The sequence below is a fragment of the Tiliqua scincoides genome, chromosome 4, assembly GCF_035046505.1.
Source record: "Tiliqua scincoides isolate rTilSci1 chromosome 4, rTilSci1.hap2, whole genome shotgun sequence".
NCBI lineage: Eukaryota > Metazoa > Chordata > Lepidosauria > Squamata > Scincidae > Tiliqua > Tiliqua scincoides.
The window spans coordinates 10,572,902-10,599,923 of NC_089824.1; the positions used below are offsets into that span (position 1 = coordinate 10,572,902).

The window sequence follows — 27,022 nt, forward strand, 5'->3', positions numbered from 1 at the left end:
CACTGGATCAGGCCATAGGCCCATCTAGTCCAGCTTCCTGTATCTCACAGTGGCCCACCAAATGCCCCAGGGAGCACACCAGATAACAAGAGACCTCATCCTGGTGCCCTCCCCTAGTCCCCTTTCGAGACTGAAGGTTGCCAACTAATAAGCACAACTCAGGTTGTGTTTGTTCAGTTGGGCCAGAGGCTCTCAGGGGATCAGAGGCTGATCATGGGCCAGATAGAGGCTCTCTGTGGGCCACATCTGGCCCCCAGGCGGGGGTTTGGAGACCCCTGGTCTATTTCAAAGATTTCATAAAAATGCAGTAAAAGCATAATCATTCAGTTATGACACACAGACTAAGGGCCAAATCCTATCCAGTTTTCCAGTGTGGGTGCAGCTGTGCCAGTGGGATGAGTATTGTATCCTGTGGTGGGGAAGCAGTCACAGAGGCCTCCTCAGGGTCTGGGAATATTTGTTCCCTTATCTCGAGGCTGCATTACAGCTGCACTGGTGCTGGAAAGTTAGATAGGATTGTACCCTAAGGCAGTGCCAAATGGTTTCTGGAACTTGTGATTCCACTTTCATGAAACTTGAACAGAAAGTGAGATTGATTTCTTGATTATGTAAATAATTTTATATTTTTGCCCCTCTCTTTCAGTTTCTGGATGGGAAAGAGATCACACGTTCAGAGAGGACTCGGGCTGTACAGAACTATCCTGAGGTGGTAAAACAAATCCAAGAACAGGAGCAGGCCTACCTTCTTAAAAGGTCCACTGAAAGAGAAGAAAAAGCAGAAAGGCAAAGACAAGAAAAATGGAAGAAAGAGGAGGCAGAGATGGAATATCAGCTGGGATTTGATGTACAACACTCCGCAGACATTAACCCCACTATGTATGTGCATGGACCTCTTTTTTGTTTCCTTCTTGTTATATGGATATTTTTCTGTCTTGGACAGTCTTAAATACTTGGCATATACCATATGTAACGTAAGGACTCGGAGACATACATATCTCTTGGTCACATGACGGGGGGCCCAGGGGTAGAACATATGTCTGAAACTCTGGACAAAGCTGCTTCCTGCCAGTCAGCTTAGAGTCAGTATTGAGCTATATGGACCAATGGTCAAGCTCTATAGAAGGTACTTCAAACATAGGTATACGTTCACTTTTGGTTCTTGGAAGCTCTTGGAAGCCCCTGATTTTCTCAACTTCCACTTTCAGAAAGTGAAATTATTAGATGCTATGGCCAGCATTTAGTTGGCACTCTCTCCTATTATTAGAGTGTTTTTAAAACTGTTTCATGCATTACTTTCCAGCCCTTACTCTGTGGAAGAGGGAGAAAACCACCAGAAAACTGAGGAAAAGAATGAATATTGTAAATTGCTGACAGAGGAAGATAAAGAAGAGAGAGACTTTTGGGAGACTCCCGTGCCTCACACTCCAGAGGCAAGGTTAGAGGCTCACAAATATATTGAAAAGAAGAAGAAAGGAAAAGAAAACAGGTATATGTAATTCTGGCATGTATTTCCCAAACTAATGGTAAATGTTTTAATGATAAACAAGTGTGCACTGATTTTTCTTTATTCACAATATCAGATTTTTGTCTTTAAATGGCTTTTTTGATTTTTCCTTCCCTATCAAAGCTGCATTTACTATGTTTGTGTTCGCTAATCTACATGGCAAGTTTATTGGTGCCGGCTTTCACTTTCCTGCTGTAGAATGTATCTGCAGGGGATGATGCCATGAGACCTGATAAAAATAAGAGGAAGTGGGGTACAGCTACTAGAAAAGGAAATGACTGGGAGGTCAGGGGGTAGCAGCAAACTGACAGCCCAGTCCTGAGCTGCCCAGAGTGTGGTGTTGCTGCGGCAGCAAAAACAGCTGCTGCAGCATCCAGTGCCCGGGCAGCCGCCTCCTTGGGCAAGAACAGGGCTCTGGAGCTGCTGCAGAATTAGATAGCTCTGTGTCGGGCTGTAGGGCCTGACACGGAGCTCGGGATCTGGTGGAGCCCTCCCTCCCCACTCCATCTCCCTGGCATGCATCCTCCCTGCCTTCTCGCCCCACCCCAGAATGCCTCCTCCCTGACTCCCCTATGCCTTCACCTACCACTCTGCCGCCTGGCAGCTTGGGCAACTGCCAAGCAGCGGAGCACCAGTTTTCCACCAGCACTCGTACAGTGCTGGCTGGTGCTGGGCTAGTTCCAGTGCTGGGCAGTGCTGGGAGCTCACAAACATGCTTTACAGCACTTTTGCAACAGTACGTGCTGGTGGTGAGCCAGCGCACACTGTTTACAATTGGGCTCTGAGTCAGGTGCCCCTTAGATGTCTTCCAGTGGTATGGAAACCCCTTATTCATGAGCAGCTCCTGCACTACTGAAAGTGCATTTAAATGGGTGCTGGCTCTCACAGTGGTCCTTGGATGGCAGCTGGAATGGGAGTAGATTGACACAACACTAACTTTCCACAGGCCAACAGCAGGGAAGAATATTATGGGCAAAGGAAAAATGAAGAGCAGAAGGCTCTGAAGCCCGGGGTTTTTATAGGATTTTTTCTCCCATAGAATCCTATGAGATTTTAGGTGGCCTGACTTGGTCAGGCAAATTTAAAAGCTGAACAGCATCTTAGTTCACAGATTCCTCTCTGTACTTATTCCTTGGCTTTGGCTTTCTGGACAGCATTGCACCTCTCTGACCCCCAAGGAGGTTGGTGAAAACTTGACTAACACATGCCTTCTCTGAAGGAGCCAAGCTTCACAAGTGTCTCTGGGCTTGCCCTTTAGAAAGCATTGGTCCATCCAATGACCATCTTATGACCAGCTGGACATCTCTACTTGCCCTCTCACCTAGTTAAGTGTAGTTGGATGCCCACTTGGCTTAGACATGCCAATCCAGCAAGTGGGTATTAATCTTATGACAACCAGACAAAGGAGACATGGGATTCACACTGGATGCAACAGGTTTGCTTGGCCATGCAATCTTTCTGCAGTGTTGCCAATTTCAAAGTATCTCAGGGAAACTTCTGTTCTAAACCTTGTGCTGAAGCTTCCTTAAGGGAAAACTAGGGGGAAAGAGAACGTAGTAAGGGAAACTCGGTTACCATGAGGTATTCTAGTAGCTGGTTTTCATGTAAAATGGCCTTCTGGAAGGTTGTCACAGCACTAGTCAGATGTAATTTATTTGCTTATCTAATATGAAACAACACATCTAGGATCAGATATTAAAATGAATGTGTTTTTATTGCTTTAATCAAACATTAGCTCACTCTTGACTGACAGGCTTCCACTTGTCTTTCCAGTTCTTTCTTTGTTACCTAGCAGAAGGAATACAAGAATAACAAAACTCAAAAGCCCTGCTTTTGTACTCTGTTGTTTTTTTTTAAATAGAGATCAAAAGAAGAAAATGAAGCCTCCGAGGACTTTGATCACTCCAGAAGGAAAAGTTCTGAATGTAAATGAACCCAAGTATGTATGGAGGGACAGTCACCTGGGAAGGATGAGCAATTTCTTAGTGATAGGATTAATCGTGTGATTCAGGATTTTAATTGGGCCGCATTTGGTGGGCTGCTGTGAGATACAGGAAGCTGGACCAGATGGGCCTATGGCCTGATCCAGTGGGGCTGTTCTTATGTTCTTAATAGTTTAGTCAGATTCTAAAAATACATGTGTTCTGCTTTATACAGATTAATAAGTGTAGCTATCACCAAAGCTAGGGAATTACTGTATATTTAGTTGGTTCTGCAACTGTTGAGAGGGGAAGATCTTCTAGGAAGTTGCCTCCTTCTCAGTTTGCCAGAAAGGTTCACACACTGCTACAGATGCCGCCCCTCCCCCAAATAGTTTGGAGGGGGTAACTCCATAAACCCTTGAAGGCAATGTGAGATAGAAATATAACCACAGCAACAATAATAATAATGTTACAATTACTCCCTAAAAGCTTTCACAAGAGACTGGTAGGTTGTATTGACTTCATAACATCTGGGCAGTGCGACCTTTATTCCAACCTTTTCCACTACCAAAAAACAATTTTTGTGGCTTTTTACCTTGTTCTACTACATAATGATGATCTCTTTCTTTTTGCCATTCTGAACATCAGTCAACAAATAAACTATATGCTTCAAAAAATGAAAAAATCCCTAACTGTGGGAGAAAAAGTTTAACAAATAGTTTTTTGTGTAAAAGAGAATAGGAAAACATTCCTCCTAACACTGCATAAACACAACATTAATTTAAAATTATTTGTCCAATTTTTCTGGTTGAAATGAGTGAATGACAATAAAAGATATTGGTGTGTGCCTACATTCTCTGCCAAATGTAGGGCAGACCGGACATCAAGAGTTGCTGCATGAGCTTTTCTCATCCTTTGGGTAGAATTTTCCATATGGAGCATGATATGGTCTCTCTTTTTAAAACAGACCAGAGCAGTTATTTTAGAAAACTTTCACCAATGTTAATAGCATTTTATTTACCTAAGGAGAACATTGTGTTTTTGCAACACCCTTGAGTACTGGGCAGAGAGAGAAGAACAGTGGCAGGAAAGAAATATTGGTGTCTCATAGGAAACCCACCATTCTATCAATGTCTCTCTTTAGCTGTAAAAATGTGTTGACAGATGTACAAAAGTAAGAGTAGCTTTCTTGTGCAAGGATGTCGAGCATGTAATATCTTCAAGTGTTGTATTGACAGATGAAAATTATGGTACTGGAGCTACAGAGGTATTGAAGAAAGCTCTAGAGCCCCAGAGACTTGCCTTGTCAATAGTTACTGAATGGTATGCTACAGTATAATCTCTATGCAGTAGATGCATGATTACACGTCTTGGTGAGGAACACAGACCCCAGTTTCGCATTGTGATTTATTGTGATATAATGGTGATATATCTCACCATTACAAGACAAGCTGGAAACTTCAGTCTCTTTCTTTGGAATATTTATGCCTTTCAATCTAATAATCTCCAAGGCAATTTATAGCACACTAAAATAATGCAAAAAAAAATAAACATTCTTGTACCTCTGGCTGTTGGCAGGGTGTTTTCTGCTATCCCAGGGCATCTGACAGTTAGTAAAGGTAAAGGTCTTTCTGTAAAGAGTAAAGGTCTTTCTGGAAGGGAGGGGAGAAGCAAGCCCCTTGTAGCTCAGTGTTCTCTGTTTTCCCCCCTGGGAGGCCGAGGCTACGACTTCCTAATGACAAAGTCCAGAATGTCATCTTCCTCACTTTTGCAGTCTCAGGGCACTTCAGTGGGATTCTGAGAATCCTAATAGCTTTTTTTTCCAAATCACAGGAAGTTTTGCTTCTAATTTAAAAATCCACAAGAGTTTCTGTCCCTTTACTTTTTCTTGTCTAATCTTACAGTCTCCATGATGATATTCCCGTGCATGCCCGCTGAGATCAAAAGAAAAGCCCTGCTGGATCAGGTCTATGGAGACCGGTCTATTTCAGCAACCTGTTTCCCACAATTGCCCCTGGAAAGACATAAGGAGGAGAGCATGGCCCATTTCTCTTGCACCCATTGCTTCTCTGCAGCTGATATTCAGAGGCACATTGCTAGTGAACCAGGAGGTAGAACATAGCTCTTGTAATTAGTGGCCCTTGATGGACCTGTCCTCCATGAATTTGTCCAAACCCCTTTTAAAGCCACTCAAGTTTTTTTTGCCAGTGAGTGTCTCTGTGCCGTCACTCCAGCTTTGAACTAGACTGACTTTATGTCATGCCTATGTTTGTATTTCTAACTGTAAACTGGAACACATATTTATACAGGATTCAACTGATATTTTGAGAGAAGAATGTGTATCTTGTTAACTAAACCATGTTGGCATGAACGTAACACCACTAGTAGCTGACCTTGGAATACTGAACTTCATTCTGTTCTGGTTATGCTACATAAGTCATTTTGCTTTTCTTGCTAGGCTTGATTTCTCTTTGAAAGATGATGAAGAAAACAACCAATTCATCCTAGATATTGCTGTTTACAGGTCAGAATAATTTGTTTTATTTCCACTCTTGCTTTGCCTGCAGAATGTCACTGGATACTGATCAATTGGCTTTTAATTAACATTTTCCTGCATATAGCAGTCTGCAGACATGGATCACCTGTCATGATCAAGATCAAATTTTCTAGATCTTTTCTGGTATACCTGTAAGTTTTCCCTAGCAAGGAAAATATCTTTGGGGAAGGAGGGGGTGATTTATATCAGGTAAATGGCTTGGATGGAGGGCTTTGATCTCCAAATTTGTTGCAGTTCCAATACAATCCACACCTCCCACAGTTCCTTTTTAAAAAAGGGGAAAAAAAAGGAAAAACAGACTTTCTTTTTCATTCTAAAGGCATCTGGACACCTCTCTGCTTGATGTTGATGTTCAGCCTACTTACGTTAAAGTACTGATCAAGGGGAAGGTTAGTACTCTTTGGTGGTTGCTTTGATTTCAGAATGGCAGTTTAATTTTTATTCATTTTCAACTTCTAATTTTGACTCTGTTAGCATGCAAAACTTGACTCACTCCACTGATGGGTCTTCAGGAAAGACAAAGGAAAATGGCACATGAATTGAGAGGGAAAGGCTGTTTAAGGACTAGGGAGTCACATGGGAGGACATGACACATGGTGGAGTGAAAGGCAAGTGAAATTCTGTGACATGAAGGGAGTGAGAGTCAGTTCGTGTGCAGAAAAAACATGTGGTGTAGTTTACCACTGCACTGTGCCATTTGGGAAACTATGTGGTTAAGTACCCTCCCCAAAGTAATTGAATGCCAGAAACACTTGCCTATGGAAAGCTAGCTTGTCAGGGAGAAGTATTCCAGCCTAATATTCCTGACGTGTTACGTTTCCTTTTGTATGGAGTTTTTCTACATGGGTGAACATAAAATATGTGAAACCTCATGCAATCTAATACTGTACCAGCTCAAGAAGGCCTGTGCTATGTGCTTTCTGTACACATAAATCAGCCCATGCATAGAAGGTGTGTGAGAAGAGATAAGGCAGAATAGAAGACACCTTTAAAAGTGAGGCCTAGACACTTGAAGTTGATGTAGAAAGTAACCTGAAGCAAAAGTAAGTCCTTCCCCCTGCACCTTCTTGCAGGTAGCCACTTGTAGATCATCTAGTTGCAAGTCTACTGAATTGTACTAGTGCTCATTTACTCTATAATTATATCTGTAAACCTGAGATGGGATCATTTGCACAAAGCAGCTGTAGCAAGAAATGTTGAAAATCACATGGGGAAAAAGGTGAATGCATTTATCGTTGGTAGTATACCATCTGCACATCTCTTCTCTTTGCAGTTTTGTGTGCTACCTTCTACACTGGCTTGTGCTTCTAGCCAGTTTTTAAATGGAGCCTTTGCTGCACCATAGCTGTTGCCTGCAAAATGGTGGAATATCTTGCTTTGTTTAAAAAGAGTAGTTGTGGAATGGTTGTGCAAAGGCTAAATTTAGTCAAAATGTACTTTTGACTGATGGTGCCAAAAGGCTCCAAAATGTTGAATCAAGTTCTCTCTTCATGACATTTTTCTTTTCCTGCTACAGCCTTTTTAAATTGAGGTAATGTTAAGGTAAATCTTTATAAGTGAAAAGATGATTAGCCCTAAGAGCTGTAATTTACACTGAGCAGAGAGAGCTGAACATAGTCCCCTCCCCTTCATTTTTGGTTTTAAAAATGCCATAGTGCTATCAAGTTAAGCTAAAAACGAGAGTCCCTATTTGTAACCATGTTACTAAATGCAGATTTAAAATGACTTTAAGTCTAAAATAGATTAGCATAATTCTCGTTTAGTTGCCAGTATAACATGCAGCATGTCATAACCTTCTTTAGAAACGCCACATTTTTCAGTGACAACTATATATAGAGACACATGCATGCATACCATACTTGCAATATAGATGAAGACTGTTTAAGATGCAAATTACCCATTAGGACTGGATTTAACTTGATAAATCCTCCCAGATCAAAGTCGTGGTAGTCATATTATTGCATTTTTCTATCTGGGTCACAACTATTCCATCATCTTCATATTTCATCTCAGCATAAACTCACAGAAATAAGTCTGGTAAACTAAAATGTTTTTGAATTACTTGCATGCCACGTGACGTAGACAAGAAACTATTTCTTTTCTGAAGCCATTTCAGCTTGTGCTCCCTGAAGAAGTGAAACCAGACAGCAGCACCGCCAAAAGGTCTCAGACAACTGGACACTTGGTTATTAGTCTGCCTAAGGTAAGCCAAGAAGTGATATAGGGTTGTGAAAATGCACCGTCTGATCAGATTTTATGTACATTCTACCCTTCTAAGCATGCAAAGCTATTGGTAAAACGTCCCTTGTAGTGCCCCTACTTCATGAACATCAAGACCGTGAACCACATCAAACATGAAAGGCTGTAAACAACTCAGCTTAACAGGAAAAACACTTTGAGCTGGGTTGCCAGGATATGGTCATCTCCTTAGTGGTTTTTTCTTTATCACAGAGTTTTAAAACTGATTTTAAAGATTAAAGGTAAGCTGAAATTGCTGAAGTGGAAAGTCCTGTGTCAAGTAGCAGATACCCGAGCTGCATGGTGGCCTCCACTCGAGACACCCACAGATGCAAAGGTTGAGTTGACTATGTTGCATTTCAGTCATTTCCTTACGTGAAAGAACTCCTCATCTGCCTTCAGGATATTTTATCTTCTTTTTTAATCCCTGGTTCATTGCAAAGATGATGCATTTAGATGTTGGCTTTCTGCCCTCTCCCACCTCCTCTTTTGTTATGGATGGGGGTGCAGGAGAAGGCAAACTAACATAATATTTTCCTTCTCTGCATTTATCTCTTGTTCAGCACAATCCTATCTTGTGCTGGAACAGGCAGGCCTCTGTTTCAGTTGATGCTTCCAATAGGAAAGATACAAAGTTGATGTCCGTCGTGGTCCATTATTTAAAGTGAGTAAGCAAACATTTTAGATTTCACCTCTGATGCTGCAGAAGTCTCTGCCTTACTTTTGGAGAATTACATTAAGCCCTGGCAAAGTACAATCTACAAGAAAAAGTGATTAGATTTTGTGTTGACAGCACAAACGTCAACTTTGGGGGAAAGGTCAGAGCAAGACAAAATGTCCTCTTCTGCCAGCTCAACCAAGCAATCCCTGACAGTAACATGGTTGGAGTGGGGTGTGCAGCACACTTTGTCGGCAACAGAGTACAAACTGCTGCTGACAGGCTGCCCCTTGACACTGAGGCATTTGTTGTGAAGATCTACAAACGCTTCCATATCTACACTGTTTGGTTCTAACAATTGAAGGAATTCTTTGTGCTTGCTGATGTGGAATATCAGTAGTCTCTGGGTGCTAGTGGTGCTCTTTGGCATTCTTTGATACCTGCAATTGACAGGGTGCTGAAGCTGTTCTCAGTTCTGAATTCCCACTTTTGCTGTGAAAACAAACCTCCAAGAGCAGTTGGAGACTGTTGGCAAAACCTGACTTTGGTTTTTGCACAACCATCTCTTCAATAACAGCAATGGAAAAGCAAAATGCAAATGGAACTGATGTGACACTGCAGCTCTTGAACCTGAAAGAAAACCGCGTCCAAGTAAGCGATTCATGCTTGATGGAGGTAAACACAAGGGGCCGTCTTAACTCCCCAGAGCAAAGAAGATTGTAATTCAGTAAATCTGTTCATTCTGTGACAGCTGCATTGCTTACCTGGATGAGTGGAGGCCCAATTGTGCTGAACTGAAAACTTTTTTCTAGATACTTCTAAACAATGTGCCACTTTCAGTAGAAGTGGAAATTTCTGTAGAGCTTGTAATGTTAAAGATGAGAAAAAGGTGACATCAGTAAAAACAGGCCATTTGACAAACTGACCAGCATAACACACAAGAACATACACAGGTGAGAGAATTGCACAATGGAATTAGAAGAAAAAGCCAGCAGAGTAACAACAAGTAGAGATTGACACTCATTTTAAGAACAAGGTTATTACATTGTCATTCAGTGTGTGGTATGTCTATGAGGAAGTAATGAATCTTTCCCATCGCAATCAACACCTGGATGGATGAAAGAAACAGCATGGAACTGGCAAGTATTGCTTGTATTGAGAATCAATGTTATCCAAAGCCACACTGAATTCCATAATTAACTTTAGGAAAACAAAAGCATGCTGCAAAAAAATTCATTCCTGGGCAAAGTACCTTGTCCATCAAGAATAGAGGTATCCCCTTACAATAATGGATTGGTGGAAAAAGCTGTGGGACACAGCAGTACTGATAAAATTAACCAACCTAATAAAATTCAGGAAAGGGAGACAGATGGATAAGTTCATCTTTCACTGGAGACTGTGTGCATTATTGGAACAGCAACACTGAGGACATAAACCATTTTTTCTCTTTTTGGAGTAATCTGGTTCAAATACATGGTCAGAATATCATTATTAATGAACACTGAAAAAAATGACAATTGGTTTTGGAGAACATAAGAACAACCCCACTGGATCAGGCCATAGGACCATCTAGTCCAGCTTCCTGTATCTCACAGCGGCCCACCAAATGCCCCAGGGAGCACACCAGATAGCAAGAGACCTGCATCCTTGTGTCCACCCTTGCATCTGGCATTCTGACATAACCCATTTCTAAAATCAGGAGGTTGCGCATACACATCATGGCTTGTACATGGTTTGTAACCTGTAATGGATTTTTCCTCCAGAAACTTGTCCAATCCCCTTTTAAAGGCATCCAGGCCAGATGCCATCACCACACCATGCGGCAAGGATTTCCACAGAACAACCACACGCTGTGTAAAGAAATATTTTCTTTTGTCTGTCCTAACTCTCCCAACACTCAACTTTAGTGGATGTCCCCTGGTTCTGGTGTGTGAAAGTGTAAAGAGCATCTCTCTATCCACTCTGTCCATTCCCTGCATAATTTTGTATGTCTCAATCGTGTCCCCCCTCAGGCATCTCTTTTCTAGACTGAAGAGGCCCAAACGCCATAGCCTTTCCTCATAAAGAAGATGCTCCAGCCCAGTAATCATCTTAGTCACTCTCTTTTGCACCCTTTCCATTTCCACTATATCATTTTTGAGATGTGCAAAACCAGCACTGGACACAATACTCCAGGTGTGGCCTTACCATCGATTTGTACAATGGTATTATAATATTAGTCGTTTTGTTCTCAGTACCTTTCCTATTGATCCCAAGCATAGAATTGGCCTTCTTCACTGCCGCCGCACATTGGGTCGACACTTTCATTGACCTGTCCACCACCACCCCAAGATCTCTCTCCTGATCTGTCTCAGACAGCTCAGAACCCATCAGCCTACATGTGAAGTTTTGATTTTTTTGCCTCAATGTGCATGACTGTACACTTACTTACATTGAAATGCATCTGCCATTTTGCTGCCCATTCTGTCAGTTTGGAGAGATCCTTCTGGAGCTCCTCACAATCACTTCTGGTCTTCACCACTTGGAAAAGTTTGGTGTCATCTGCAAACTTAGCCACCTCACTGCTCACCCCTGTCTCCAGGTCATTTATGATGAGGTTGAAAAGCACCCGTCCCAGGACAGATCCTTGGGGCACACCGCTTTTCACCTCTCTCCGTTGTGAAAATTGCCAATTGACACCCACTCTCTGTTTCCTGATCTTTAACCAGTTCTCAATCCATGAGAGGACCTGTCCTCTAATTCCCTGACTGTGGAATTTTTTCAGTAGCCTTTGGTGAGGGACCGTGTCAAACGCCTTCTGAAAGTCCAGATATATAATGTCCACAGGTTCTCCTGCATCCACATGCCTGTTGACCTTTTCAAAGAATTCTAAAAGGTTCGTGAGGCAAGACTTACTCTTACAGAAGCCATGCTGATTCTCCCTCAGCAAGGCCTGTTCATCTATGTGTTTTGAGATTCTATCTTTGATGAGGCATTCCACCATCTTACCCGGTATAGATGTTAGGCTGACTGGCCTATAGTTTCCAGGGTCCCCCTCCTTCCCTTTTTAAAAATCGGTGTGACATTTGCTATCCGCCAATCTTCTGGCACCGTGGCTGTTTTGAGGGACAAGTTGCATATAAAGGGAATTTACATCTCATACATTGGTTGGATTTACAAAATTCTGCATTTGGTTTATAAATAGTATAAATCTAACAGGTTGCTTAAACATAACAGGGTTCTTTTTTGTTTCCAGGTAACTTAGGGCCCAAGCCTTAACATGCTTGGTGCCGGTGCTGATCTCCAGTGTGGGTGTCACAACCATGCTGTAATTATTAAATACACGTGGTCAAATTATTATAAATAGATTTCGTTGGGTAATTCTACCTAGAAATAGTTCTGTGTTATTATGAATGGAGAGTGGGATTTTTAGGATCTGGATGTTTGTGGCAAGAGAGGTTACTGTAAACCTGTTTTGATATCAAGGATAGCTCCTGTATAGTTTGATATCAAGTAAGTAGGTGCTGTTTATGGACTTTATGCTATGTTTTTAAATTTGAGAACTATTCAGCTTGGTGTTTGTTCTTCACTCATATGTGTGAACATGTAGTTATAATTGTGAATTATGAATATTTTGAAGACATATCATAATGTAATCATATGTAATCATATTTTTTTTAAAAAAAGCAAATAAATAATAGAGGTAAAACAGCACCAATGAATTAAGTATCTCTTCTCTCTCTCAGCTATGTAAACAGTACCTCTGCTTGTTGGTAGTTGAAGGTGCCACCTCACTGTGCTATGTATGCTGGTTTGGGGTTCTGCATATCTGGTCACCCATTGTATACATCTAGTCTCCTTCAAGTTCAGACCATCTGTCTTGCCTTGCCAGGGCTCTCATTAATTCAGATGGTGCATCTGGAATGTCAAGTTTGCAGCCTCATCAATAGTTGGCCTTGTGCCTGCAGTTTTATTCATTTGACCAAAGATTCACTTCTCTGAACATTCAAAATTCACATAAATAAATATCTATTATGTTTCTAAATTGATGTCTCTGAAACCGCTGTGAACATTTAGAAAGCTTTGCAGATGGCTGTTCAAAATGTGTGCATCAGCAGAAATGAATTTTGGATACATTCACTCGTGTTCTTGCTTTTGCACTTAAAGTGTGTATGTTTGTTCGAGGGGGAAGAGAAATCCTCTCTTTGCCCACCATTCTGGGATGTAGCTCCTCTTCTTAATATATTGTTTTGCAAAATACTGTGGATAGCATCCCCTTGAGGACCCGCAAGTACCCACAATTCCATACAGTCCCTGATGTTCAGATGCTGTGATGTTTGGTTGGGAGGGGGGCCCTGCAGCCAGCACCCAGGACTTCCTTCCCGTATTCTTTCAAAGGAAATTTTGCTGTTGCTCTGGCCTCGGGCCTTTTGCCCACTTCCCTGTGGGGAGGGAGGATTCACATGATTCATTTTGCAAGATACCGTTCGGTGGAACCTTGGGCAAGTCACAACTTCCTGTGCTAAATCTCCATTGGGTGGAGCAACCAGTATGAAGCAACCAGTTCCCATCCTTGTAATCTTTGTTCTTGTACCCAGAGGTGGTTGTCTAATTAGAATGGAGGGGTGGCACTGAATATTTACATTTTAAAGAAATATTACCTGGTTGGAATGCACTGCAGCCAGGATAGTGGAGAGGTGGATGGTGATAGAAAAGAGTGAAATTACATCCCTGGAGTTTAGTCTCTCTCTCCCCCCCCCCTGTTTTTGTTGACATGGAGTAAAACCATCAGAGACTTGTCTGTACTTGCTAGACAGATTGGGATTAGGACTCCAAGTCTATGGTAGCCCAAACTAAGTGAGATGCTTATATAGTGCTGAGTTAATTTCCCATTGCTTTACTCTAGCACTGGTCGAAATAAACACTGTTCTGAGATCACTGAGGTTCAGTATGAACTTTTCATTGGATCGGATTCTTAACTCTGGAAAAGTGATCATCCTTCCATCTTTTCTGAGCGATGGATTCCTTTAAAAGACTTTTTAAATATCCATTTCTTGCCCTTCTGATGCCCTTGTGCTAGCAAAGGTCCTGGAGAGACTGAATTTCTACAGCAAGTAAATGAAAGCATTTCATGTGTCCAGGCACACATCTATTACACCTGAAAATTAATGTCCTCCCCTTTTTCAAAGCAAGTAACAAGGGCAGGAAGGGGGTTTGAATTGAAGGAAGTAGACATTTTTCATGCAGTGAACCAAAAGCAAAACTTTGATGTTTCATGATTAGTAGGTTCTCTCCTCCCTTGTCTGCTTGGGTTTTTTGTTGTTTTTTTTTAACTAGAGACGTCAAGAGGGGTCCAATACAGGGCTTTGTCCCAGATCTTCCAGCTAGTGAGCTAAATGGGCCAGTAGTCTGACTTGGTACAAGGAAGCTTCATGGGTTCAAAGCTGGCAAAGTGATTAAACTTAGGATGCCATTAGTAAACTTGCACATTTAAACTTTATGAGCCCTAACCTGTGTTTTCTAATTATATATAATATCTACCGTAAATTTGAATTGTGGTGTTACATTAGCATACATGGATACTGTATACTCCTGGTAACAGCATGTACAAACATTTTTAGTATCTCCATAAAATTTTGAAGTCCATGTCCACTTTTGCACTGGATTAAAAAATCCAAACATATATTTTTTAAGGGGTCAGCAACCTACAGCTTGCCGACAGCATCCGGCCCACCATCCGAAGTCATCTGCTGTTCAGAGCTTGGTTTACACAGTGAAACCCCCTGCCCAGTTTGCCACCTGCCAGATGGGGAATGTTGGAGCTGTCAGTGAACTGAGCTGACATGCAGCCGCTTCCAGGTGCTTTGACAACCTGAAAGTCTGGCTATGATATGATGACGTCACCACTGAAAGTCTGGCCCCTTTAAATAAAAATGTTGCTGACCTTCGTCATGGATACAATCCCACCAAAGTGAAGCACTTTAAGGTCCTTTGATTTTAGCAAGACAGAATTGACCATCTGTGTATTTCTCCCATTGAAGTCAGTGGAACTAACAAGGACTTCTCTTTGGCAAAATTGTGTCTGATTTGTGTGATGGGATGGAAAGTTAAGTTTAAAAAAAAAAATAAAAATCATGTTTTGATATACATTATAAGCATAAGTGTACATTACAGGCATGTGAACATTCATTTCATTTAGAAGTTCTTCAAGACCTTTATTTTTTTTTTCATGCCTGAAGCTAATCCAAGATGACAATTCTGATATACAAATTCAATTTTTGCTTCCTAGCCTGAAAATGCAGAATGTGGTTAACTTTAATCTTACATGAAGCACTTCCATTTTTTTAAACTCTCATGTAGTAATGAAATTCATGTGTTGTTCATTCAGGCTAAAGAGATGATCACGGCTAACCCAAAAGTAGGCACGTCAGAGAAACCCTTAGATGCCAATAAACTGTCAACACATATAAGAAGGTAACTGGGTTTTTTTTTTTTTGTTTCTCATCTTATACAGCATCTCAATTTCATATGGGTTGTTTATTTGCCAGCACATTGCTGCTCAACGAGTATATAATTGTACAAAATAAAAAAAAATATTGATTTGTACCAAGGAAAGCTTTACATGAAGGTAGCTGACAACTCATAGCTTGTTGTTGTTGCTTATAAACCTGTCTGCTTCCCTGACAGAGCCAAGAAGGCTTTTATATCTGCATATAAGTTGTACTTCTCACTGAGCCTCTTTACCATGATATGGATTAGAACTCAGATTTTTCATCAAGAGTAGCCTCTCCAGATTTTGTGTTCTGCACAGCGGTGTTTTCTGAATACCAAAACAGCTGTGGAAGAAAGAACTCATTGGTTTTAATTTCCTTGCCTCTTGTCTTGTCTAGGCTTTCTTTAAAGGGCTGATCTTACTCAGATTTTTCAACATGATTTATAGATCAAGGACACAGAGCAGAGTAAGTTGCACTGAGATCAGTGGAGGGAGGCAAGGGTGACATCTGTCTCCCAAAGGACTGAAATGTATGTTTTGAACAAAGGCAGCGTTCCACTCATGGGCTTCTTTTAATGTGAAGGAAGCTCTGTGCTAGATTATGTGGTACCATCCATTTCCATATTTTGTGTTAGACTTTTTTGAGAACGAGTTGTTTTCAGTTTCTTTCCACATAGATGTATCTGTTGCCATCTTCCCATCTGCTGCCATCTTCCCATCTTGCCTCGGCAAGCTAGGCAACCGACTTTGGCCCACTTGTAGTTCATCTATAGGGAAAAATATCATAACCCACAGAATTTTTAATTCTGGGGGAGGTAGAGGTGTCCTGTCCAGGATGTGTTTTCTCTTGAATAGTTCTTCATCCCACAGGGTTGGAGTGGGGCCAAGTCTGGTTCAAGCTTTCCCAGTGCCTGAAGGGCAGTCTCTGATGCTCTAACCCAAACCCACCAATCTCGTTTCCTTCACACCACCCCTTCTGCTCCACCCTCTCTTCATTTCCCAATTCAGAGAACAGGAAGAAAAGCAGTGAAGACAAGTGGATGAATAGAGATGGATACTCTTCCCCCTCTGAGGAGACTGCCTCAGTTGGCCTCATAAATGGTCCTGTGCATGGAGGGCCAATATCGCTGAGCACAAACCTGCCAAGATATATTTGGAGGGTCTTCTTCCTCAGACAAAGTCACCAAATTTTAAACAATAAATCCACACCTCAAGTGGGGATGCAGGATTAGTCACAAAATACATGGATTTCAAAGAGGAAAGAACAGACATTTTAAGGTGCTTTTAAAAAAAATAATGCATAACACCCCAGAACAGAAGTCAAACCAGATGAGAAGCAGGATAGGAATATGCTTGTTTCAAGGCAGTTGTTTTTTTATGTCGGTAGAAACATTAGTTTCAGCCTCTGGCTGCTTGGCACAATAGGAAAAAAGGCTGTTGAAAAAAGCATCAGGGCTGCCAGATGCTTGATGTATAACACCTCAGAAGTGCTGATGTTAGACTGGACTGTTCCTGCGGATTGTCAGCACTTGCAATGAGGCAGAAAATTCAGGCTGGTTTGGAGAATAGGAGAGGCATGCTGTGGAGTGAGGATTTGTGGCAATTCAGCAGTGGTCTGATTTTGAAGTCTTGGGGTGCAATCCTAACCCACTTTCCAGCACCAGCATAAAGGCAATGCAGCTCCTAGGTAAGGAAACAAACATTCCCTTACTATGAGGAGGACTCTGTGAGTGCCCCCCAACCACAGGATGCAGCACACGTCCCATTGGCATAGGTATGCCAGTGCTGGAAAGTGGGTTAGGATTTGGGCCTAAATTCGATAGCCTGACTGTTTTGTCTTTTGGGCATTTTGCAGACCTGCTGCAACATGTGTGCCCCAGACAATTATGTTGCAGTATGTTTGCGTCGAGAACTTTCTTGGGAGTTGGCAAGGGTAAGCTTGATTGACTGCACGCTTCTTCCATGAGACTTCTTCTTGGAAATGTTGTGGCATGATAATCTTCACATCACAAAAGAGGTGGCCAGTTTGCATGAGCCGGTTCAGAGCTCAAGAGCATCTTAAGCCATTTTTGCCCAACATTGCATATACACAACAGGGTCCAAATGTGTACACCTGTGGGCCAGGCAAAAATGGGTTAAAGCTGCAGAATAGTTTTTCTGACTGAAAACATTTCGGACTTGAATTCTGACCAGTAACTGGCAATGGACAGGTCAACTTTTCTTCATGTCTACTTTGATAATATGTCCAACTTTTAGTATTCTGAGAGCTTTATGAATAGATGATGTCAGAGTGAAGTATCTGGGAGCAAACTAAGAGTCTACCTACAAAGTGAAGATCCCTGTTCCATTTCCCAAAGTGAAGCTTTGTGTGATTCTGAAAATAATATTGCCCTTTGTACTACCATCTTCTAGTTCAACTTATAGATGATGTACTTTCCATTACGGTGTTATATAAGAGCCATTAAGGAGAAAGTGCAGGTGATAGTTTTTGTTTTGTTCTTGGATCATATATAATATAAAATGTTCAGCATTAGCATTGCCTATATGAGAGTGGAGAATAGGGGAAGGAGAAGGATAGATGTCCATGTTGTTTTACAGCTATGTCCCTCATAAGGTTGGTATTCCATCATTGTGGGATGGAGCCCACAGATAAATCAGAAGAACACAGGTCTAGCAAGATCTCTAGGTCAGAGGGAGAGGGCAGGTAGAGTTAAGACCTAAAGCAGGACTTCTAGAAAGAAAGGTGATAGGCTCTGGAACTTTCAGGACCCTGGACAGAGCCCAGATAACGTTTTTGACAAGAGGTTGGTCTCTCATCTGAGCACTTTTATACTTAGCAGGCCAGACTACTATTCAGTCTCCACCCCCTTTCTGGGGGATTCAGAGCCTTAAATGGACAGGCATCTTTCTGTCACCTCTCCATGACTTTTGACTGGTTTTGCTATCCATGGTGAACAGGCTTAGTGCAGCCCTTGGGTGAGGCCCTTAGTTAGGCCCTTGGCTAGCCCCTTGTTAAAATGTTGCTTGAAGGCTATAGTTTCTGGAGACTCTAGATCACAAGTCTTTCATTGTTTGGGGGTTCCTCACTGTACTTGGCTGAGTGTCAGGGCTAAAGCCCAGTGCTGCATCCTCCTGTTGGTAGCTCTGGCTAGTTGCCCTGTGTCTGGGTCACTGCTGGAAGTCGGGTCATGACAGCTCATTCATTTTGGAGTTTTTTGTTCTGTCTTGCAGTTTCCAATGATGCGTTCGAGTCAGCTCACATAGAAAGTCTACGAATTCAGCGATAACAAACTCTTAAGGCATTAATATGCTACCTTTTTAATTGGATGCAGTTTGCAAGATAGCTTATACTAACAATTTTTTTAAAAAACCCAAGAAAATATGCATAAATCAAATGTCAATTAAACTAATAAAATCAGAAGCATAAAACAGCAACAGCAAACGTTGCATCGAAATGAAACATCTCTTCTATGCTGACTGGGAGCAACTATCCAGGGTTTCGCACAAGGCTCTTACCTAGCAATACTTAGAGATATTTGGAATTGAACCTGGGCTCTTCTACATACAAAGCATGCACTCCATAAGTGAGTTACAATCCCTTTCCCTCATTCATTAAAAGCCATTTTAACCTGGCACCAAAATCTCAAAAGAGTGGATGCCAAGCAGACTTCTGGAGAGGAAGTTCCATAAGAGGAGCACCACTCCAGAAAAGGACCCATCCCTAACCACTATCCTTCTGACCCCTGGAAGAAGGCCTCAGAATATGTCAGTGAGAATGTCAGATTTGTTGCCCTTCCAGGACTTCCAGAAAGAAAGGTGTGTTGCCCTGCGCATTTAACATCCATTTTCTCTTCCATTACTTTGTCCCTGACTTTGTGTTTCATGGGGCTCTAATGAAGTAGAATAATGAATCTCAAGTTGATATCACTCCTGAATTCAGTTGCTGATGGCAAAATAGATTACAGATTACATGTATGTTCCTCTTGTGCAGCCATGACAACTTTTAGATTCAAGGCCCTGAGTACCTCATACTGACTCTTTATCGCTTCTTACTTTTGCTCATTGCCCTGTTCCATGAAGTGCTTGCTGATGTAATAGAAGATATGCTTGTTCTGTTCTTAACTCTGTGGGATATCAGTGGTTTTCTTTTGCCTGTATCTAGAATCCTAACCAGTGCTATTATGATGTGTACTTAGAGAATAACCAGCATGTTCTGAGCATGGAGAATTGAACAGGAGTTTAGTGTATGCAGAGAAGATAGGCTTACCCTCCATAACATTTATTTAATTCTCTCAATAGCTATACTACACAAAGGGCTGCTGTTTGATAGAAGGATTCCCGCTGTCTAAGCATACTGTGGTGTTTTGCATCCACAGTGTCTTCAAGTGAAACGCACCATAGAATACCTGGCAGATCCTTAAGGTTCCTCTTTCTTTAGCAGCTCTGCTATGCACCCTTAATGGAAAGAGGCATTTGCAACTGCCCCCAAAATGAATCTGGACTCTTTGATGATCTAGTAATCCAGGATGTGGAAGGACCTGGGGGTACATGCAATTGTGCACACTTGCTTAAGCAGTTTGTCTGCATCCTGGGGTGAAACAAGCTGGAAGTAATCCTGGTTGTTGCAGTGGGAAGATGTTGAGGGCATCTCTCTCTCTCTCTCTCTCTCTCTCTCTCTCTCTCTCTCTCTCTCTCTCTCTCTCTCTCAGAATCTACTGTAATTATGCCATCCATTTTAGAACAGATGTGAGCAACTGGACAGAAAAGTGCTTTGCAAATAAATCAAAGGAAATAGTGGAGGTGGATTGAGCAAAGCTGTCAGAGCCACCACTGCCACCAATTCTCCTGAACCAAATACATAGACAGAGAGGTGACAAAGAATAGAGCTGTATTGACTATCAGCATGGCAAAGGAATAGCCCTTTAGCTGAATCTGTAATATGTTCAGTTGGCTTCTGGGCTTCCTGGAGCCATCTGGTTGGGCACTGTGGGATGCAGGATGCTGGGCTTGTCCTAATTCAGCTGGGCTGTTCATGTGTTCTGTCGTCAACAGCCCTCTGTTGCTTCCACTCAAGCCATCTTTCCTGAAGAAAGACTACTCAAACATAAGGTGTGCATACTATATAGAAGGAATTTTCCACCTTTTGGGGGAACAAGTGCCACTTTTCCAAATATCCAATTCCAGTTTTGCAAAATGCCATCACTGCCACCAAAGGTGGTAATTACACCCCGGAGTGGGTGGCTTGCCTAACAGTTGGGGCTTCACTCTTTAAACTGCTTCCCCAAACAACACTTCTGTTGAACGGCCAGACAACTTCACAGCCACATCTTGCCTGCTGGTGCGTCACTGTCCCCCTAGCTATCTCCATTTCCAGTGGGGTGTGGTCAGGCAGAGCAATGCCTTGTGGTCACCCTGGCAGTGAAGCCAAGCGCCACCTTCCATACTGTGACATACCAGTTGTGGTACAAGTATTGCTAATTGAAAAGCATTGGTATGTATTAATGGAACTGATATGAGTGTTTCTTGTGATGGCTGATAATTTTTCTTCTGTCTACCCTTTGAGGTTTTCTGTGGGGTGGGAGATAGCCTGGAACATTACGTTACATAAGTGCAGAGGTAACAGTGTCAAGCAAGTGTCTTTGAAGCCAACCCCAAAGTGACTAATAATCTGAGTCAAAGTCATGATACATTTTTAGAAATGAATTAGGGAGACAACAATTGGTTGTCTTTCAGGGCTGACCATTATAGAGCATCTTCTGTACTATGAAATTCAGTTCAATTTCATGGAATGTTTTAACATGAAAAATCTGCAGCAGAAGCCTATGCATGTCCCCTCAGAAGTAAGCTCCATTGTGTTCAATGGGGCTTACTCCGAGGAAAGTGTGCACAGGATTTCAGCCCTAGTTGTACAATATTCATCAAAAAATCATTTGCCACCCCTTTCCCTTACTGAAAAGCATTTCAAATACTGCATGTGCGCATGGTACTATCTCACTAGCTTTCGCAATGGCAGGATAGAGTTACACAACCCAGAAACCTAAACGTGATGCACACCTATTCTAAGACAACTAGAAACAGATAACTAGATACTGATAACAGATAACCTGATAACTGGAAACAGCGAACATGAAGTGTTCTCTCAAATGGTCCGGACTAGATTAGCCATGACAGTTAAGAAAGGTACTGCTCGACACTCTCAGGCAACACTGATGTCAGTATATGGGCAAGTCACCAGTGACTTCGTTTTTAGTGAAGCTAGCCAGTGATGGGTTATGATATGTAACCCAGCTGTAAGCAGTGACCTGGATGTTGACAGAGAGGAAGATGGGTGATCTGGGTTCGGAGTGTCAGTTGTGTGGACTGCAGAGGGACCCAGATCCTGATACTGAGTCCAAACCTAATAGCTGAAAACTCCCTAAGACAAAAACCCTCAAGCCAAATTTCCTTGAAGGGCTAGTAATCTTGGCACCAAGGGCCATTCGCTATCCATGGGCTGCTTGATAAAGCAGGCAGTGTACCCAGAGGACAGTAGCAGAGACATGATGGAGTGCTAGGCTCTGGACTAGAGGACTTTCCCTTTAAGGCTTTCTGCTCCGGAAGGGGTCCCCTAGAATGGGTAGTCAGACCCAGATAGTATTTAAGTTCAGCTATCCATTTTGCTAGCGCTTTATAGTTATTTTTAAAGTGTGTAGCACACTCTCTCTTAAACAAGGTTAACTCAAAGTAGCCATCAAGCCAAACATTAAAATATACCAAACATCAGAATAAACAAGCAAAAGCAAAACCTTAATGAAAAATAGAAGCATCCATCACCAGCAGGGAATCCAGGCAGTAATTTGCAAAACTAGCAATGAACACAATAAGTCCAACCCCTATAAAGCAGGATCAATTAAACCCAAAGTCTTTCTGAAAGAGCCAAGTCTGACTTGGGGTGCAATCCTAACCCCTTATGCCAGTGCTTTCCAGCACTGTGTAATTTTCCAGCACTGTATAACTTTCCAGCACTGACATAAGGGCAATGCAGCTCTGAGAAACAAACATTCCCTTACTTTGAGGGGGCCTCATTGTGTGCCACCCAACTGCAGGATGCAGCACATGTCCCATTGGCACTGCTATGTCAGTGCTGGAAAGCGCTGACATAAGGGGTTAGGATTGCGCCCTTGGTGTCCGAAAATTATACAGTGTTGTGGCCTGGCTTGTCTCCCAGGGGGAGGACAAAAGAGGCCACTTCTGAAAAGGTCCTCCTAGCAGACATCTGTCAAAAGTCATTCAGTGGAAGCACCCAGAGCATGATTTGAACAGAACCAACAAGGTGGTCCAAGCCACTTAGGGCTTGATAGGTAAAAAGCAGCACCCTGAATTGAACCCAGAAACATACTGTAGAATAAAAAGTTACATTCTGCAATCATGGATACTTGTTCCTGATTGCATTTGGAAATTCCCATCCACACTGTTTCAAGTGGTAAAGTGATTCACATGGGCAAAGGGAATTCTCACAGTCCAACATCTTGCCTTGTTCAGAAGCACCGAGACCAGATTAGGAGAACCAACAAGCCTTCTTGAGCTAAGGGCAATCATTATACAGGCACCACACACAGGCTTCAAGGCCCATCCAAACTCTAGAACCATAGATTGGCAAACAAGGGCATTCAGGCTGCAATCCTATACAAGCTTACCTGGGAGTCCACTGAACTTAGTGGGACTTCTGAGTAGATACAAATAGGATTGTGCTGTCAATGACAGATTTTTTTCAGGACGCTGGACAGATGACTGGAAGCAGGCAACTTGTTCCATTCAGTTCCGACTTCCAGCTGAGCCCTTGAAGGCTGGATTGCTCCCTTTGGATGCTGTACAGCAACTGTGCAAAATGTATGGCCAGGAGCTACATTCCCAGGCATCCTAGTTTTTCATTGACCTTTCCTGGATTGTGTAGCTGTTGGGGTTGGAAAACTCCTAAGCAGATGGTCATAAGAACATAAGAACATAAGAACAGCCCCACTGGATCAGGCCATAGGCCCATCTAGTCCAGCTTCCTGTATCTCACAGTGGCCCACCAAATGCCCCAGGGAGCACACCAGATAACAAGAGACCTCATCCTGGTGTTCTCCCCTACATCTGGCATTCTGACTTAACCCATTCCTAAAATCAGGAGGTTGCGCATACACATCATGGCTTGTACCCCAGAATGGATTTTTCCTCCAGAAACTCGTCCAATCCCCTTTTAAAGGCATCTAGGCTAGACGCCAGCACCACATCCTGTGGCAAGGAGTTCCACAGACTGACCACGCGCTGTGTAAAGAAATATTTTCTTTTGTCTGTCCTAACCCGCCCAAGTCATCTTGGCTTCCCAACAGTTTGAGGCTGGCAGCTAAACTTATGTGTGGTGGGGACTAGCTAGCTTTCCTGCTGTGGCTACTGCCTCTGCTGGCTAACTAGATGGTGGCCTTGGTCAGGTTAAGGGCCTCCACTGACAAGAAGCAGCATCGCTGCAGCCTGTTCTTAACAATAGTCCTAGCAGGGAACAGGCAAGAAGAGACACAGGTACCAAGAGGATGTGCTTTCCTAGTTCCTGTACAAGTTTCAACTATAATAGTGCGTGATTAGCAGCCTCATTCTCCTTCTGGTGTCTCCCTTCCATGCGGTCATCTCTGCCAATGGATGGCCCTCCAAAAAGAGAGAACAAGCAAATGTGAAGGGCCGCAGAGCAGCTGCTCAGAAAAGAATGAAATGCTGCCGTCTCTGGAAGGACATCTCTTGTTTATTGTTGCATTTCACTGGCAGCGATTTGGCAGGGAAAGTACCCCAGATGAACAATCTGTACTTCAAAGCCGGCTGCCAACTGATTAAGGGAGTTTTGGTTGCATCATCGTCTGTTTTTTACCCAGCAATCAATTGAATTCAACTGTATTTGCATATTACTGGAACCGCAGTGAAGGTGCTTTTTTTGAAGTAGGTTTTTAAGAAACAAAAGCAGCTGCTCTTTATTTGAAGGTCAGTATTTTCCTTTCTTCCCTTTTACACTAGTACCCCAGAGCAAAATACCACCAAAAGTCAAACATGGGCTTTTATGTATTCATTTCATTTTAAACTTTTCAAAGCTGATAGTTCCCAAGGCAAGGTGCATTTAACATTCATAACATAAATAAAGTCATCAAAAGTATAGAAGAATGCCAAAAAGTTGCTTAGCTTCATTGGATTGCAGATCTAATGTTTGCGTGGCTGAACCCATTTTCTGCCATGTCCCACCCCCAGAAATGACTGCTTATCAAGAGGGCAAGTGTCAGAAGGACATGGATGCCTTGCAATGGGACTGCAGTCATGGACTGAGTCTTAGGGGAGTTGAGGTGGATTCCTGAGGTGGAAAAGGGAGGAAATCTCATGTGAGAATACAGCTAAATGATCTCAAGAGATCTCAGAGTGTTCTTTAAATGATCTAAATGTAAATTATCGACTTAGCATGAGGAGAGTGTATCATTGACTCGGGCCAAGACGCTCCATCAGCATCTCCTGCTTGGTCTCCCTAATGTTACTTTGGACGGCTTTGAATTGTTGTGAGCAAGCATGATGTATGGCTAGAGTGTCTGATTTGGTGAAGGAAAGCCCATGTTCACATTCCTGCATCAGCCATGAAACTCACATGATGACCTTGACCCAGTCACTCTCTCAGACTAATCTCCTTCACCAGGTTGTTGTGTGGATAAAAGTACAGGGTGTGGGGGGGATCATGTACACAGTCTTGAGCTCCTTGAGGATGAGCAGGATAAAAATATAAGCCATATGATACAGTTTTGCAGTTCAGCTGTTTCATGATTCAGCATTTCTTGCCTGGAAGGGGCTCCAAGAAGCTCCCCTCTCTTTAAGATCTTCCCCATTTCAACGGAGGGAGTTCTGTCTGTGCATTCTGTTGTAGGTGCGGAACAGCCCCACTGTTGAGATGAACATGGAAACCTGTTTGCTCAGCAGCTTTGAATGTGCTGCCTTGGAAGGCACACAGGGCCCTGGATTGGGTTCTGAACATCCTGCTGCTATAACTTTGGCAAGGCAGGAAGTAAACAGAGGGGCTCCAAGGTACTGTTAATCTCAGAAAGCAGGAGCAGCACTGTATGGAAGAATTCCCTGAATTCTCATCGCTCCAGTGACAAAGTCAGTCTGCCATTTGGGATTCCTCTCTTAACTTTAGCTGGGAGATGGTATATAGTTGAAATCCTCTAGGGGCCATTATACATCAGCACTGGATATCTAAGGCAGGGGTCTCCAAACTTTTTGGCCAGAGAGCTGCACCAAATATCTGGCACAGCGTTGAGGGCCAGAAATTTTTTTTAAATATAAAATGTATATAAATAAATCAGAGATGGAACTTAGATGAGTGAATAAATGAGTGAATGGGCTCATTCATTCAACCTTTCTGACCCTTCAGACCAGACGCAATCCTCTAGACGCAACCAGAGCACAGTTCCAGTCATGTTCAGCCAAGTGGGCCAGAAGCTTTCATGGGACAAGAAGCTGGTCGCAGGCCGGATATAGGCTCACTGTGGGCCGCATCTGGCCTCTGGGCTGGGATTTGGAGACCCCTGATCTAAGGCATGAGAGATGAAAGAGGTCTGAGAAATTGCTTCTCATGGTGCATGTTTATTTCTTTAGTCCTGTTGCGGTACCGATACACACCCCTACAAAACTTGTTTACCGGAGGCAAAAGTTGGATAAATGTAACATATCACAATTCATTGTCCCTCTTTCAAATCATTTTCGGTTCACTTAAAAAAAATTGTTTTTCTCCAGCGTAAAAGGAAGGTTTAAAAAGGGAGATGACTTTTCGACATGGGTATTGGCAAGGAGCTCAAAAGCCAGCAGTTGGCTACCAGGAAATGTTTCAGCCAGCACAGATAAAATTCTGCCAACATAGATAAAACCTGAAGACCTTTTTGGCTGGTTGGTCCCAGGCACTGTGTCTGAAGATGCAAGGTATAGCAACCTTGCTGAAACTGCCAAGGTTCCTGCTTGGTTGAAACACTGCCTACGAATTCTGTGTCTTGGACCTTGAGTTTCATTTTTAAGATGCAGGGTCATAAGTAAATAACTCTGAAATTACTCCAGTTTCATTTCATGTTGAGGTTACATACATGTAACTAAGTCTTCCACTATTGTTTTTTAAATGACAGAAAGGAACAAACAGAGAAACTAGAAGTTGACCCGGACAAGTATTCATTTCCTGACGTGGCCAATATTGTCCTGGATAAAGAACGGATCGGACAAGGGCCCATGAGTCTTCGGCAGCAAAAAGTTGTGGATACAAGGAATGTGTCGGCAGCCTTTGTGGATGACCCAGATGTTCCACCCTTAATCTGAAAGACATCATTTTTTTTCGTTCGGAAGAGTGTAAACTGATAGATCTGACTCAGGGCAGACTCCATGGCATTTTGTCTGATTGATTGCCTTATTTTGTTGTATAAACAAGGGGACATGTTTTTCTAGAAACCTATTGCTCTTAGTGGTCTTTGTTGGTAATTGAAATCCCTGTCAAGACCGAAGTCCTGCTGTATTATACAGCATATCAGTTTGGGGATTACATGGGTCTTCTCTCACATGTCATGCTTTGCCAGGGTTTCTGTATTGGAGAGGCTGAGAATTGTTTTCAGGGTCAGAGGCAAGCCTTTCTCTCTCACATGCTAAA

The 27,022-nt window shown here is 42.5% G+C and overlaps 1 protein-coding gene across 3 annotated transcripts in view; it reads left to right on the forward strand.

Moving 5' to 3' along the window:
• LOC136648140 (dynein axonemal assembly factor 11-like) overlaps positions 1 to 26,816 on the forward strand; it is a 58,002-nt gene extending 31,186 nt beyond the window's left edge. For 2 of the 3 annotated variants that reach the window (XM_066624168.1, XM_066624167.1), the window contains exons 11-18: positions 644 to 876; positions 1,301 to 1,486; positions 3,366 to 3,443; positions 5,885 to 5,950; positions 6,303 to 6,372; positions 8,091 to 8,186; positions 15,247 to 15,332; positions 26,511 to 26,816. In XM_066624168.1, coding sequence (XP_066480265.1) covers positions 644 to 876; positions 1,301 to 1,486; positions 3,366 to 3,443; positions 5,885 to 5,950; positions 6,303 to 6,372; positions 8,091 to 8,186; positions 15,247 to 15,332; positions 26,511 to 26,697 — 1,002 coding nt within the window. In that variant the 3' untranslated portion in view covers positions 26,698 to 26,816. The remainder of the gene's footprint in view (positions 1 to 643; positions 877 to 1,300; positions 1,487 to 3,365; positions 3,444 to 5,884; positions 5,951 to 6,302; positions 6,373 to 8,090; positions 8,187 to 15,246; positions 15,333 to 26,510) is intronic. The other variant, XM_066624169.1, reaches the window with a different exon arrangement.
• Positions 26,817 to 27,022: the final 206 nt, after the last annotated feature.